This window comes from Phalacrocorax carbo, chromosome 13 (genome assembly GCF_963921805.1).
Source record: "Phalacrocorax carbo chromosome 13, bPhaCar2.1, whole genome shotgun sequence".
Classification (NCBI taxonomy): Eukaryota; Metazoa; Chordata; class Aves; order Suliformes; family Phalacrocoracidae; genus Phalacrocorax; species Phalacrocorax carbo.
This window is the reverse complement of record NC_087525.1, coordinates 15744104-15760693: the sequence shown is the minus strand read 5'-3', so window position 1 is coordinate 15760693 and position 16590 is coordinate 15744104. Positions and strand designations below refer to the sequence as shown.

The following is a 16590-nucleotide window of genomic DNA, read 5'->3' as shown; positions in this document are numbered from 1 at the left end:
GGTTTAGCTCTTTCTTAAGTGAGCGCCCGTGACATACAGAACGAAGGAAAGCAGACCAGAGGATTATATTGCTTTTTTTTTCCTGTAGCCTTAAAACCTATCCGTCATTTCATCTTGCACTGCACTAGGCACTTCTCAGATGGTAATTATTTTGGCCCATCCCCACTCTGGGCAGGACCTGAACTGGTAATTCAAATTAAAAAGAAGATCAGAGTGTTATTTCAGTCCGCTCCAATAGAAAGAAAACACCCTGTCTGCTGAAGGTTTTAAATTTCCCGGGGCTGTTGAAAAGCTACCTTAAAAAAAATGTTTTACTTAAACAACTAAAGATTTGCCTGTTAAAAGAGGAAGAAAAGTCCTTCCTCTAGGGCAGAATACCTGGCAGGCGGCGGGGGGGGGGGTGCACGGGAGCTGTGAATACACCCCAGTCACCTCTGTTTCTCAGACAACTGCTTCCAAAAACAGGCAGCAAAAGAAACCCAGCAATACTGCAGAGGCACATTAGTGGTGATCCTCCAGGGCTGTAAGACTTCCAGCTCTCGGAGGGAAGGCGCCCTGCACGCTCATCCCAAGTACCCCTCTGTTTAGGACAGAACTGGGGGGTGATTTCATTTTCTTTGGGAGACTGGGCTGACTTGTGATGTGGTTAACATCCGTAAGCCAGCAGATGTTAAACAGCCTTTAAAAGCTGTTGCTTGCAATTTGCTGTTGGTTTAGTTTCTAGGTCAGTTTTCAAGTCAAGCCAAGAGAGGCTATTTATTCCAATCATTTGCTTTTACTTCTTTTAACACTAATGGGGAGATAAAAGCAAACGGGTGCCCCAAGCATCCCTGGGTAACTTCTGTCGGGAGGGCAGGCACGAGCTGGGAATTTGTACAAAGAAAACCCAAACTGCAGCTGAAGGAGGCAGACAAACGTCATGGTACGGGCTCCAGAGAAACCCTCGGCACAGATTCACCATCTGCATTGGTGCTCTGGCAGCGATGAGCCTTTTCATACTCAGTTTGAGTCTAAAGGCTCTTGAAGAAGGAAAGGCATTTTCTTATGTTCCATTTCTTATTTGAATCCTCAGATCTGCCAAGAATTACATATGTATTTTTAATAGCAGGTAGTTCTCCTGCTCACTGGCAGACAAGGGTTTGAGAGTTAAATACATCTCAGAAGCTAAGCTTTTGCGAATCTCCAAGTCAAAGAAAGGACCTAGGGATTAATCCAAGACTCTTCACAGATAACAGTGATCCTTCCACTGATTTTAAAGGACCTTGGCTCAAATGGGGTGTTCATTGTCTCCCAAAACACACAGTTTGCTCTACCAGTAGAAAACTTAGTATGTTAAAAAAAAAAAAAAAGAGCCAGACAGAAAGGGAAGTTGTTTTGATAGAACATCATTCCTGTCAGACATTACCCCAATGGGTATAAAACGAGTAAAAACCCATCTCATTGTGCCTAACAGGCAGAAATGAGGAAGCAGAGCTTGAGAAGGCCGTAGGGGCAGCGTGCGTGCGGAGCCGCTGGAGACGCTGCCCGAGAGGCACAAACCGCGCACTCCTACGGATGGTGAGCGTGGGGCAGCCCTTTACTCGTGGGACAGCTGGACTCGAAGAAAAAGGCTTGTGGTGCTAAATAGAAGCCAATAATCCTTGAAAGCTCCAGGGGCAGTCCAGGTATCTCTGGTTCAAGCCCAAGAGCTCCCTGAGGAAAGGGAGACAGGTCCGCATGCAACTGCGGTCTCTGCCTTTCTCTAGGTAGTGCGCAACACCTCTTTTCACGCACACCTGAAGAGCTACTCCCACAGCTCGGCCGTTCTGCAGTGCATAAGCTAATGGGGAACAGAAGTCACAGCCGGGCTCCTGAAGAAAACAGATGTGCACATGAGAACAGACCAATACTCAGATTTGCTGGGACTCCAAAAGCCTGTCGTGCGCGGAAACAGGCGAGCAGGATCGCGGGGAGCAGCCAGGTGGAGGGGATTATTATGTCTTCGTAATGAAATGCTCCAGCATTCTGAATGCACGGCTTAAGATATAGGAGAAGCACTTCTGTACTTCCATTAATTGTGTACAGTTTCCCAAGCCTTTGTGAAAACCAGACGAACGGAGATGGTCAGGAAGTTGGAAGATTTGCTGGTCTTTGAGCAGATCCTGCGTGTCATACCCGCAGCTAAGACTTTAACCACTATTTGACAGCGACACATAGCTTTCTGTTTACAGAAATACTGCATAAATTCCATATGCCTCTGATCTGAGAAGAAATTTTTACTTTTAACATTGCAGGATATTCCTTGGGCGGGAGGGGGAGATTCTTTTTCTTGCAAGTAAACACAAGACTGGGATTACAGTGAGAATAAAGTCAAAGATAAACCCACGTACAACCTGCTGTAGTCAGTTCGCTGAGGCAAAGCAGACTATGGGCAGAGATGCAGCTAAAGACTGAGGAGTGCTTAACATGACAAAAATACTGGACTTAACTAAAACCAGTTCTGAAAACAGTAACTAAAATGAGATGAGGTAACTCTTAAGTTAAACTCTAATTTAGCAGGCAGAAGGAATACAGTCTCTGTGCCAGTCTACATGCCTTGGCAGGGATGAGGAAGCCATCACAGACTTCCAGAATGAAATAACGTCTCAGCTTGGCACAGTGGCAGCCTCATTACCAGCTTCCGCAAGGTTGGGTCATCCTGGTTAAACTGAGCTGCAAATCTTGAACACATCTGCATTTTTCCCCCTCGTAACACGAACGTAAAAATTATTCATTCAACAGTACAAGCCGACTAGTATTTTTTTAAAGAAAAAAATGCCATAAAAGTAATTCGGAACTGAAATTATTATAAGTGCCAAGATTTGTCAGAATTGAACAACAACAAAAAAAACAACTCCCAAAACAAACAGAAAACCGCAATCCTAAATGGAAAAGAGCATATACAGCACAGCCCAGAATAAGCAGAAACATCTGAGAAAGTCCTGAGCAGAGTGGAAGCCTTCGGAAAGGATTTAGATTGAAATTATTCTTTCTGGATCAAGGCTGCAGCAATGATGTTTAGAGAAGGGCTGCGCAACTGTTTGAAACTTGTAAAGATGAATTAACTGGTGGGAGTTAGATGGATTGAAATATTTAATAGAACGCATATATCAAAGCCCATCCAGTTCTGCCGAGTTAGAGTTCTCTAATTGGTTTCCAGGGGACTTGGATTAAGCCCCAATTCGGTAATAAAAACACCGTGCAAAAGAATAACTGAAATAAAAAGTCTCCAAGTCTGCTAGGGATATTCCATGAAGGATAAATACACTTCATCAGCAAGGCAAGCCAAATATTATCCTTTTTACCGAGGGCTATTTGTACTGGTAGAATTTTTTTCCCTTAACTCATCCTCAGAGCTGCCACCCTCCCCCTCCGAGAACATTAACGGCAGCGAAGGGCTTCACTGCTTTGCCCTCTCCTTTTCCTGCTGAAGTCGGTGTCTGTCTTGCAGCTGACTTCACGAGCAGCAACTTCTAGCCTTTTTCCTCTTCCTTTGGAAGATGAAAGAATATAAAAGAACTCTACACGGCAGATGCTAATCACGTTGTTTAATCCATCTTAGCAGCAAAAACCTAGGAAGGCAAATACATGCCATTTACTAAGTCTTCTATATGGCGTGTAAGTTTGCACAGGCACAGTCCCTCCGCTTGCCCTGATGATTCTATCGTCTCTGCTCACAACCGCGTTGCTGAGGGGAGACTATTATCTTTCACTAGGCTTTAACAGACTGAATCTGGAGTACACAGAGGCTACGGCTTTCCCCAGGTCATACAGGTGTGCGGTAGCAACAGTTAACTGACTCCACATGTGCCAGCGACCTTCCAGGCTGCTGTGCTGGTCATCACTTCTCCTTTATTCTCAACACAACGCACTAAAACACAAGCAAGGCAAACAACATCGGTGTCAGGTGAGTGGGAAGGACCAGAGGCGGGCTGAAGAGAAAAGCAAGCAGGGGATTAAACAGCTGAATGCAGTTTCAGTGCTGACAAAGAGCCACATGAAGCAGGGATGCTTTTCATTTTGGTTGAGAGTACAAATACATTCTCTTACATAATAAGGTCTTTTTTTTTCCTTCAGAAGTTATTTGACCATAATCATAATTTTGATGGCAGTAAAATTCCACATCCAGATGTGCTGAGGAGATGTTTTTCCCCTGAGTGGTTTAAATACCCTCCAGACAAGGGTTCACAGTAACCTCGCACGGCTGAGCTGAAGCCAGGCAGTGGCAGAGCGGGGCTGACGCGGCACCGCTGCGGGGAAGCGGTGTCACCAGCAGTGACACTCACGACGGGCCCAGAGGGGAGGAATCTGTGCGAGAAACAAGGGCAAGGAGAGAGAAACACATGTAAAGGGGAACTAGAAAATGCACAGCGGTGGCATAAGTCAGAACAACTAAATAGCTTCTTAAAAATGGAAGCTTAAAGGAAGCCTCTGGTATAACTGGAAAATATCTGCATGAGCTGAAAATCTGGCAGAACGGCACATGGGAAGGGGAATGAGTTTTGGGGGGCACTTGTCAAGGTCCCTACACATGCAGCCAACACGTTAACATCGTTGCATTGGAAAAGCGCAGGGGTCAGGGTAAGGAGCGAAGCGCGTCCTTCCTTCCCGGGCGTGCACAGAAGAGATCCCCCACCCTCCCTGCCCTTCCGCAGCGGTCACACAACATCGCTGCTGCTGCTTCAAGCCTGCACCACGGTACGGCCCAGGCCGTCCTCGTCGCTCCGAAGCCAAGCAGCGTTTTACAACCGAGATGCTGTGAAGCAGCCTGAGTCCAAGAACCCCTTATCTGTGAGAGTGCATTGCTCAGGCTGAAGGGCTTCGTTCTGTAGAAAAAGGGAGCAACTACCATGTGAAGTAGCAGAAGAGAAAGTAATATCACAGGATTACCAACAGGGATGAATCACACCACGCTGCTAACCACATCTTGGAAACCAACAGACCCCTGAATAATAAATCAAGTCAAATACTTTTTAAGTCTCACACCTAATTCTGGCATTTTCTGGGACTCCTGAAGTTTACAGGCGCAGTCTCACTATTGCTTGGCAATTAACTGTCTTCATTTTGCTTTTAAAAATCTGCACAATTTAACATCCAAAAGGGGCACATGCAGATAAAACTGCCATATGTATTGAAAGATCAGCCAGCCAACACCCACTTTCACACAACAGAGAATAAAATGCCTGTGGTTAATAATCCACATACCTGCTGCTTTCAGAACAGCTTCGTTTCTGGTCAGCCACGTCTCTGACTGACAAAATATGGCCATCATGGAGAAGAAAGGAACTTGGTATGAAATTGAATTGAATTAATAGAATTTCTGTGACTTGGCCCAGTAGCAGGACTGATGTATTAACAATTCCCCAAATAAGGATTTGCCAGGAATGCTTCTGATCTAACTGCAGGTACCGACACTAGAAGAGAGATTCCTCTTTGCCCCCCAACTACAGCTATCCTTCCACGCGGACCGTACCAGGGCCCAACAGGCACAGCAGTTCTCACACTTAACTGTAGCATATCGCTGTAGTTAAGGAGCTGTAATTGTGTACAGTTGGCTGAAAGAGTATTATAACCAGATATGGTAACTGAAGGAAATAATTCAGAGTCATTACTCTTTATTAATAGTCATCTAATGAATGAATCATGCCTTCACTATGAGTTGTCACAGCCGGTGACAGCCATCTCCAGTACCAGTGACGAAATCTTAGTTCTCAGGAATACACATCCCTTTTCCAGCTACTTCCATCACCTCACTGGGACTCACTGTAGAGGTTACGGATATCTGCGTGTCACTTTACCCAGCTGCCACCTTTCTGTTCCCCCCCCAAACAGGTATGAACTTCTACTCTACTCCGCTTCTCTTGGCATTCCCTCCCTGTCTTTGCAGCTGCCTTCCCTCTGTCTCAACACCTGCAGAAACCACCACATTCCTGAGCAACGCCAGTCACACCTACCGTCGTTGCTTCCAGAAGGAACACGCAATTATTCCTGATCTTGCAGGCTTGGACTCACGAGCCAGGCTCTTCGGATTAAGAAACACCTTTTGCCGTCTGATGAAAACATTGTATTTCCCTATAACCAGAAGAAACTGTGGTGGTTCAGATAACACTGTCTTCCAAGAGGCTCATGGCCAAGAGAATCCCGAAGCACAACCAGTCAGTACCAAGTTCTTGCTCAGAAGCCCACTGTGAACCGAGTTACACACGTGATAGGAACTAACAAAGCTTCAGGCATCCCTGTAGCTCTCAGACATGAAAGTGGAAGGCATCCTTCATAAACCTTGCTGTCTCCAGCTGCCTGTACAGAGAAGACCACCTGTTTCCTATTAGTTTCAGTCCTAAACATCGGTCTCCCGCATCTCCCAGCACCACCTTTAAGTGTTTTCCCTACAGCCTTGCTTTGGGGTTCTGCAGCAGCTGAAGAACGCGAGATGCTACCCAGCGAGCTGCCAGCACTTCATCCTTCAGAGACGCTCTCGGAGCCGTCATTAAGGACTCCCTAAAGAGCACGGATGCAGCTCGTAACGGTCAGTGCTGCACGGGGAGTGCTGCGACAGCAGACACGTCCCCTTCCATGGTGCAGATACGCTGTTCTGCCACCTGCCAGGAGCAGCTCGCCGACGCTCCTTGGAACGACCGCGGCCTTCCACTCCAGCGCTGCTTTGGTGGGTTGGTTGGGTGTTAAGCCAGATGGGCAAAAGACAAGCAAGTCCTTAGGAATTCGTGGAAAAGCATGTCTGGACTCTGTTTTCGGCTTCTTAGAATAATGAATTCTCTTTATCTCCTTCCTCCTGTGTATGATTTTACAGGTAACCTTCCTTCTTGTAGTTGTAATTCAGCTCTGACATTGCAAAAAACCCTTTTTAACAGAAAAATACAGAATTGCTACCCAAACATGTCTCTTACCAAAACAAAACGCTGCTCTCTAGTGGAAGATGATGATATGATCTAATTTCATTAGAAGGAACGGTTAAAATTTTAATTTTAACAGTTGAGGAAACCTTAATTCATTTTCACAAGCACTGGCATACAAGAGTAGTAGGGCCGGTTTGTTTGAGGTCAGGCTTTCAGACTGTCCTGTGAAATTCTGGTATTTCTTCCTCAAGCTAAATTTGTCATGTTTACACCAATACCGTACTCGCATCCAAATAACCTGCCAAGTATTTGTGCATCAAGATATTAATACATTTTCTAATTTGTTCCTTTTTAGTTTTTCGGTTCTTAGACAATATAAAAACCACATGCCATTTTTAATTTTTCTTATGTTTTTTCCACATGTTTAGTTACTGACAGGCTTTTCTAGACCTGAACACAAAGCTGCAGCTAACCGTTCTGAAGATACAACATTCATCAGTTACACTCACAGAAGAATGCAGGCAAATACGCAGATACTATGAAAGTTTTTAACCTGTTTGCGACGGGTTCCTGGCGACATCCCTGCCCGCGAGCACAGCGATACCGAACTGAGCAACCACCTGTTCCAGTGGTTCCTTCAGCTTATCCTGAAACAGCGACAAGTGGTCAGACACCAAGGAGTATTTGCCCTGAAGGAACCAAATTTTATCCTCCTTGTAGCTAATTTATAAACTACAGCATTCATTTGCCTTTCTTTTTTTTTTTACAGCATAGATAAAACACAAGAGGAATAATCCCCCCGTACTAAATTCCTCCAGGTTATGGACCACAGCGGCACAGTTCTACATTTATCGCAAGTTTCCCGTATTCACAACATGAAACCTGTATAGCATGCGCTTCCATTTCTTACCTCTTTGCAGGTAAAAGACATGTAAAGGAGTTCCCTGACAACTTTTACTTTTTTTTTTTTAATAAAATGCCTTACAAAAATAATTGTTCTCTACTTACTGGTTTACTAATTAACTACGATTTTTGCCTGCATACTTCTTCCACCTTACTCTTCCCATCAAATACAAACACTCTGGGGAGCGAAGAGTAACTTGTCAAAGGATAGAGGGCAAGCAGGCATAGACTGTGATTAGTGTAACCACTCTGTCAAGTCTGTATTTAGTTTTCTGTCAAAATAACAAAGGCTATATAAAAAATATACACCCCGAGCACGTGGCCTGTCCCTCCCGAGTGCTCTCGGCCACCCCTCGCCACCGTACAGCCGTCACGGGAACGCGACGGCAAACGCCCGACCCTTCCGCGACAGCCTCGGGAACTTGACTTCGCTTCTCCCTTGGAGCTCCTCACCGCCCTCTCCCCCTGCAGCTGCGCTCGCGCTCACGCCCTGCTCCGCTCCCGCCGCCCAGCCGACCCCTCGCGACGGGCGCTGCGCGGGAGCAGGCGCTGCGGCCCCAGCCGAGGGCCAGGCCTCCGGGCTCGTCCGTTGGCGCCCGTCACCAGACCGGCGGGGCATCACCCGTGCTCCCATCGGGGGGCCAAAGGCGGGCATGCCTTCGTTTGTTCTTGGAGCAGGGACACACAGAAGCACCCACCACCTCCAAGTAGCTACCCATGTATTTTTAAGAGTAATTATTCAGCTACTTCTAATGTTAGAAAGAAAAGTGGAGACGGAAGGGGGTTTTTGACCCACTACACTTAGGATCCAGAACTACTAATCTCGAAAGATGCCAACTGAACAATGTATCTGCTTTGCCATTTACTTAAGACAGAAAACTGTTCTCGAAGTTTTAGCGCAAGTTGCACAGTGAAGTATTTCCAGTAGACCTCACCGAGAAAAACTAATAAAAACCAAGGATCAGCTTGTAAATAATGACTTACCGAGGAGTTTTTACGCTTGACAGTACAGGAAAAAGTTACGTTTGTTTTAAAACAGATGAAAAATATGGAGGAGATTAGGAATCAGGATACGGCTATTCAGGACTAACTACATTCATTTTGCTAGCCAATCCTTGCTTTCTTAAACACACACCATCACCAGTTACCGACAAGAATCGGGGCTCCCATCTCCGGCCTCCCACTTGCCGCTGGCCTCGCTGGCTACGCGCGTCACACCCGCGATTCCTCGGCAGCCTTTCTACTCCAACCCCGGTGCCGACGTTCCACAGGAGCTGGACGACGCTTATAATTTTAAGGGCATCTGGCGATCAGATTGGAAGGATGGCACCTAGCTGGTCCTATAACCTAACGTAGAGGTTTCAGCATCAACACCACAAGTGTTTTCACCCTGGTAAGTACGCATTCGAGTCCGAGCCTGCATGAACGAGCCGGTGATGCTCTCCCATGCAAAGCCACGTTGGCTGCCTGGCACGGTCTGTTCGAGGGCTTCTACTGTTACCTAGCCATTTTTCCAGGAACAAAATTATTTATTGCATATTTACATTTAACTTAGTATTTAACTTCAATTAGCACATTAATTAGAAAATAGAGGAAAAAGTGCAAAATTGTGTTTATTTTTAAAAAATGAAACCTGCACTGAAGATAAGAAAATTAATTTAAATGTTAATTTTAAGAACGATCCCAAAGTTCTGTTTCTTTGACCATTAAAACAGACCCTTAAAAAAAAAAGCAGCTGCTTGTGAGTGACACCCAACGGCTAATTCGCGCCCTGACCACGCAGAAAGCCCCAACTGTACGTACTCAATCAGAGCGCTCTTGTAAACAACCTGGTTTTGGCTGAAACAGTTGCAGGCTGGGCGCAGCCTGCTCGGAGGGCAAGACGTGTTTATAATTACCTGAAAGGAAGATGGGTTTTATATTAGATATTCATTTCGGTCGTAAGTACCTGAGATTTAAGCTCAGTAATTCTCAACTGTCTTAGTAACTCAGCAAACGAGGGAGATGAATTATGCACAAATATAATGTATCAATAAACAAACACCATTTTCTTTATCTCTGCCTCTTTTTATTGTCATATTAAAGACAACAACAGGTGTAATTTACTGAATACTTTTAACACATACAAGAGAGTAAACCCACCGTTTAAATAGCCGCATTTCACTATATTTATCAAAAAAAAAAAAAAGAAAAGAAGGAAGAGGTGGTTACTCATTCCAATACAAACCCCACCCGTTTACACCTTCAGAAGAACCTCTGTTCACAAAACCACAAGCACTTGCAGCAGAATTTCCCCTGATGGCACGGAGTACTTCACAGGAAAGCTTTATGGGCTTTCTCTCCATTTGGCCCGTCTTACGCTCACGTCTTTAAAAAGATTAGAGCTCGACTCCTGTACGGGCAAATCCGTAAGCGGCAATCTCACTGAGATCACAAAAAAGCATTTAATTGATTCTGAAATTTCTATGTTAAAAGCAAGTAGCAAAATATATAGAGCAGATACTAAGTGCATTGTGTTCTCGGTCATTACCCTGCCAAAATCCAGGCAGAATATCTTAGTATCACACTGAAAACACCAAATAATGAGAATAGCTATGTTGAATTCCACATCAGGTCTTCTCTGCATGGAGGATGATTTAGAAAATAAACACAGTGGCACGCTAAGGCTTAAACCAACAGATCCACAGTCTCCGAATGTAGCCATACGCTCTTCGTTGCTAAATGAAGACAAACTGCAGCAGAAACCCCTTCTTTTTCAAACGCGAGATCACTCGGCAGCGGCTTCTACTCCGCGAGCACACAACTTCAGCTCTTCTGTTTTATTTCTCTTCAACCTTGACTCGTGTTACGAGCACACTGAATATTCAGACGCTGCTGACAAGAAAAGACTAAGATACCTTCCCTCCATGGCACCAGAGTAAATTTAAATGCACTAAAATAATTTAAAATCTGTCTTCATTCTGAAAACTGCTCTATCGGGCTAAAGGTTAAGGTATTTTGAAATAATTTCATGGCAATGCATGAAAACAGCTTCCCTTCCTTTTTCTACTTTACATATTAAAATAAACAAGGTTGTTCAGATGATCCCGATCAATTATGAAACTTTCCCAACACTAAGACTGCTGTAAATTGCAGATTCCAGCAGTTTAACAGCTACTGTAATACGAAAAGCTACTTATAATTTGCAATCTTCTTGTAACAGTCTTCCCAGGATTTAGTAGCAGCTTTACAATCTGCAGCTTCTTGCAGGTACGTCCCGGAGCAAAATGCTGGGGAGGCAAACCATTTACTGGACAATAACTTGGGGTAAAAGAAAACCAATTTAAAAAGACACAAGCGAAGAGCAAGTATTTCAAACCCTTTCAACAGCACTCCTGAAGTTGAACTCGGTATAAATGAATCGGAGACTCACTTCTGGCTTTCTCAAGTCCCTCTTCTTAACGGCTACAGGTCGACCGCTGCAGCTTCTGTAGCGAGGCCCTTTACAAACGTGCTCCGTGCAAGCTCACAGAACTCTCATGCAGTTTTGGGGTGTTTTTAATCAAATCTGATCACGCATGTCTAATATTGAGTTAATAACAACTTCCACCTGTTGATATTAATGCAAAGATCTATTTCTAGCACGTGAAAAAGAACATTTTATCAGCTGAAATCCACTTGAAATTCATTTCCACTCTCTGGTACAGAGAAGCCTCTCCTTTCAGGGTCCGCGCTAACAGCAGGTGGTCAACGACCAGGCAGTTCTTCTGATGGCACTTCACTTACCTGTTCACCGTTAGAGACACACAGAACTGATAATACACGTTTCTTAATTTAAATGATGTTGCTATTTCTTGTTTTGCTATCTTGTATTAAGTCCAAGTGCTATGTAACAATGGGAATATGAAATTCATTATTATCGAATATCAGAGGCCTCCTAGGAGGGGTCGATTCTTTGTCTGCTTTGTGCAACAGTTTGAAAAGTCCCGTTCCAATATTCATCGGGATTCCCATGATGATGCACTCGGAAACACCTGGGGGGGGGAAAAAACCAAACAGGTTGAACTTCTGAAGAGTGAGGATTGACAAATCTATTTTCGTTTGCCCATTCTGTAGGCATTGCCTATCAAACCTCCTCAAACCTCACATGTAGAGACCAAGGTCTCACTAGATAAAGCTAAGTATTACAGTCATCAGACCAACATGATATTTAATCTGTGTGATTTAAATTCTAGACAGGAAAAATTCTACCTAACCAAAACACCTTGTCTAGCAATTGAAGAGCTTCCAAAGGTTTGGTTTTGGAGAAGACACGTTCCACTCGGTGCCGACAGCAGAAAACGCAAGGCAAAGCTCCTTCATGTCCGTTCTCCCACCTAGAGCCAAGACTTGAGCCAAGTCTGGCCAAGTTCCCTCGCAAGCCCTGCAACCTCCCGGTGCACAAGGCACCCTGCTGCGTCAGCTCTACTACTTCTTGCCTTCTCAAGATTCAAAAAGTGCTTGTCTTGAATTTAAAGATTTAATCTGTCCCAACTATTTTGGATAGCTGTAACATTTTGACAGCAACGCACCGACACATTTATACTCCAGATATACTGGTGTACACAAGTTTTCCAGAGAACGTTCTGCGTTAAGAGCGAGCTGTCAGATACCAGTGGTTTTTTCCTTCTGCACACTGTTATGATCAGAATGACACTTTCGCACAGTCTCAGGAGTGTAAGAATATTGTCCTTCACACAAACCCTTAAGAAAATCAAAAGAAAAAATCTGTACCTTTGAATGCACAAAGGACAAAAATCAACTTCCTTAAAAATCTAGCTAGATTTGTTGCATAGTTTAAAATGCTTATGAATGAAGATTCTGTATTTTTACTCTTAGACCATAGCTGCATTTCTACGACATATTTTCCAACACTATGCACTCAAAAACCTTGTGCAAAATAGAATGCTTAGGAGTTACTGTATATTTAGGCCCCCTACTTTGTACAGCCCCTAGAGCACGCAAGTTACAATCGACAAAGGAAACACCTTTCTAACACCTCGGAGAATAAAACTTACCTGGTTTTGCACAATAACCTTTCAACCCGAGCCAACCACTGCACCATGGAAACTGCATTTCGATTTGGGAGTCCTTCTTCCCTTGCAATACTTCCATGTACACACAACCAGGCGCCCTTCCTCCCCACCTCCCTTCGGCCTGACGGACACAGTCACAGTTTGCAGCCTCCGACCGCAGCCATTAGCGCAGGAAATGGTCGGGCAGACCGCGCCGCCGTGACACCCGAGTGTACGTTAGGTGTCTGCTCAGGCTAACGTATGCCAGAGGCCAATGACGATCCTATCGCACGGGTGACGGCAACGACATCGTTGACGGCAGAACTGCCACGACAGCACGCTCTGCTCTAACGACCATCCAAGACTCCGCCAGCGCAACGCCTCCTAACACTACCAGTTACCATCTACTGCAGATCTAAGCGTCTGGCTGACAGCTATGAGCTGCTGCTCTCACTTCCAGCTGGAAGCAGCTGGGTAGAGATGAAGCCAGTCATACTGCTCATGTTGCAGAGTTTATTTCTGACACTTCCCTTCCAGACCGCCTCCTCATAAATGAGCATCACCGCAGAGATCTGTAGCTCTCCGTTCCCACTCGTAGGTTAGCCATCAGAGTGCTGCTGGCTGCTCTTTGGGAAGGGGGCAGAAAGGTAAACTGCTTGTACCTCTAAGCAGCGGCTTGCAGACAGCAGCACCTCCTTCCTGATCCCGCTTCCAGCATCCAGTGGATGCTGCTGGAACTGGATGTGTTCCTCCGCTCCAGTTTCAACCCACTCTGCCCACTGAGAGGCGGCATCAGCAATTCTCAAAAGAAAACGCGTGTCTTCATGCAGGTAAAACAGGAATCAGCTGTTCCCCGTTTTCTCAGGGAGGGAAAAGCAGCTTACAAGACAAAAGGGATTCAAAGGCCGCATGGTCTAAAACCACACCCGCAGGTTCAGGAGAAGCCCTGATTTGAGATGCCCTTAAGTTCAACACCTGTGGCTGACTTTGGGTGCATGCTCGTTTTGCTTGGCAGCATTTTTAAGTTCCTCCTGCTCTGGAGATGCAAAACCATGGGTGTGTACGGTCTCTTCATAGCAATTCCAAGAGATAGCTAGTGATGGCCAGGTCAGGCAGCTGCACAGCACTTTTTCATACAAGAAAGCCAGTATCATCTCTTCAGTTTTGGAAAACAGACAACAATTTTCTGTTTTCTCCATTCCATTTCCTTATTTGAACTAAAACTTTTAATATAGAAAGCAACATGAAAAGATCTTGGGTTTCCGCATTATTCAAAACAAGATTCTACCAGCTCAGAAGGGACTTTCAGAAAACATTTTCTATCCAGGATGGAATCAGTCTCCCATAAGCTCTTTGCTTTAATCATGGGCAAATAATAATAAAACAAAGAAAATACCACTCACGTGGAATGCTGGACAGCCAGGAAGTGGCCAAGTTCTTAAAACACAAACTAGTAACACAAAGGTTTCCAACAAATTCCAGTGATGCCAAAAATATACTGTCCACAAAGCACTGTTTGAAATTGAATACACTTTCCAAGACCACCCAGAAATACACACGAACTAGTAAACCTTAACATAATACATTCATATTTTTACACTTCATTGGCACCCAGAAACTCCCAATGAGTGGTTACAGCTCCAGGACGGTTGGCCTTACTAAACACAGGATGAAGAGGATTCTCCTTCTCTCTTTTTAACCTACTAGGTAAGAGGCTTTTTAACAAATTGTTCCAAAATATATGTGGCTTAAAGGAGAATGGAATCTGGGCAGAATGGGCGCTGAGGAGTTTATTTTGAAATGTTTCAATTCCAAATATTAGAATAGATAGCAGAAATGCAACGTTAAGAGACAAACAGAATGACAAAACTCATCTATTTGAATCCTCTGTTCGGCTGCATGTACGTGTGCGCGCACGCACTCGTGTGCGGGTATACAGGAATTTTTAAACTCAGATTCTTTGATGAATTCAGTGAGAAGACGATTCAGTGGATGTTAATGAACTTCACTCTAAATTTGAAGAACAGAGATTTTTAAAAGAAATTTCTCAGGACAGGGATCTTCTCTGTTCTGGTAATGAACAGAGTACTGACAAACGAGGCTTCTAATTTCAAAAAAAACCAAACCAAACACACTTTTTAATCTATTTAGGTCAGGACTAACTGAAGAAGTCACGAACTTCACCTTTCTGTTTATTTCTAGGTACAACTGATAAATCACATAAGCACTCACCATGCACAGCGTGATATTCACCTACACTGCCTGAGACATGTGTCTTCCTACTTCTTAATAGGAATGAAAACGAATCCTAAATACTGAACAGGGTACTAGATTTGTTAATCAGCTCTAGATATTGAAGATAAAAAAACCTTTTATAACTGAAAACCCAGAACTACTGATAGTGGGGAGACATGCCCTGGTACTTCACCGAGCTATGTGGGGAGAAGTGAAACCAAACTGCTAAAGGTCTACCTTAAGAAACATACAACAAATGCCCAGCTGACTTGAAGATCTGACTGTGATTAGGATTAGAGAAACAAACATCCCCCAAACTTGTAGGATCAAGAAGTGGATCAGGCGCAGACCTGAAGTTTTTTACACGTAAGCTGAACAGTAAGCTGAGCAAGGGCAAAAATCCAGCGCTTTGAAGAGGTTTACTGATGCTGGGGAACGACCACAAACTGCAACAGGATTTGCAATACCTACCACAGACGGAATCCTTCTGTCCAAAGTAGGCGGCATCAAAGAGATGGTCTGCAGTCTTTTCGAAAGAAGCCAGCATCAACACGCTTTCCTTCATTTTTGCCAGTCCAAACCTAGTAATGCCCAGCACTTCACCCTTGGTTGATGGAAAAACCCAAAGACAGACTATCACGCCAGTGGCTGAGAGGTCAGTTATCTTTGCTCAAGAAGCAAATTCAAGCGAACAGCAGAAATGTAGTTTTTATTCTAAGATACACATGAAAGAAGTGGTAGGTAAAAAGCTTAATATCTACAATATAGCACTGTCTTAATATGCTGCTTCACAAACATCCTGAACGTAATAGCTTTGTTGTAATCAGTATTTAAATAAAACAAGTGATTACACATAGACAACAGAAACTGTGATAAATGGTCAATAGATTATTGTTTTTAAGCAAGAATATCAGAAAGATTAAAAGAAACGTGGCCATGAGAACAACTGCGCAATTATAAACTAGTTGCTGAGCTACAAACTTCAGTGGGATCTGTAAGCACTATGCTGAAGCTACTGTCTATTGTCTACTGATAAATCTGATTTCAGCTGCCAAGAGATTGCAGAAGATGTCTAATTTCCTCTTTTTTTTGCGCTCTCCAGAAAAAAAGCGATTAGCTTTTTAAACTAACGTGTTTTATTCCTGCCTCTGTTTCTAATGAATGTCCCGATTATAACAGACTGTGCACAGAAGCACAAGTCAGAAGTACAGACAAAAGAATGCATGCTAGGAGCCCAACAAGTGTAAAACACTGCACTCCGATGCCCTTCTCCGCTATTGTGTTGCAGCTCCACACGGGCGGCCCCGGGGACTACTGCAGCTCAGTACAACAAAGCCCGACAGTTTTGGGAGAAGTCAGAACTCCTTCATCCATTTTACCCAAATTAAACCCTTGCACTCTGGCAGGCAAAGTGGAAAATCTGACTTCACTAAGTGTACTCCATTCTAAAAAACATATTGGATGGGAAGGAAAGAAAGTCAATCAATAAAGAACGGATATGCTTTTCTACTAACAAGTTCTGGGGGACTGTTCATACTCTACGTGTA

General features: G+C 44.2%; 1 protein-coding gene across 1 annotated transcript in view; it reads right to left on the bottom strand.

The window, feature by feature from the left end:
* Nucleotides 1-9821: 9821 nt before the first annotated feature.
* POLR3A (RNA polymerase III subunit A) overlaps nt 9822-16590 on the bottom strand; it is a 39565-nt gene continuing 32796 nt past the window's right edge. Inside the window, exons 30-31 of the mRNA XM_064464904.1 lie at nt 15515-15647; nt 9822-11788 (exon numbers count right to left, since the gene is read on the bottom strand). Of these exons, the coding sequence (XP_064320974.1) occupies nt 11640-11788; nt 15515-15647 (282 nt within the window). The 3' untranslated portion in view covers nt 9822-11639. The remainder of the gene's footprint in view (nt 11789-15514; nt 15648-16590) is intronic.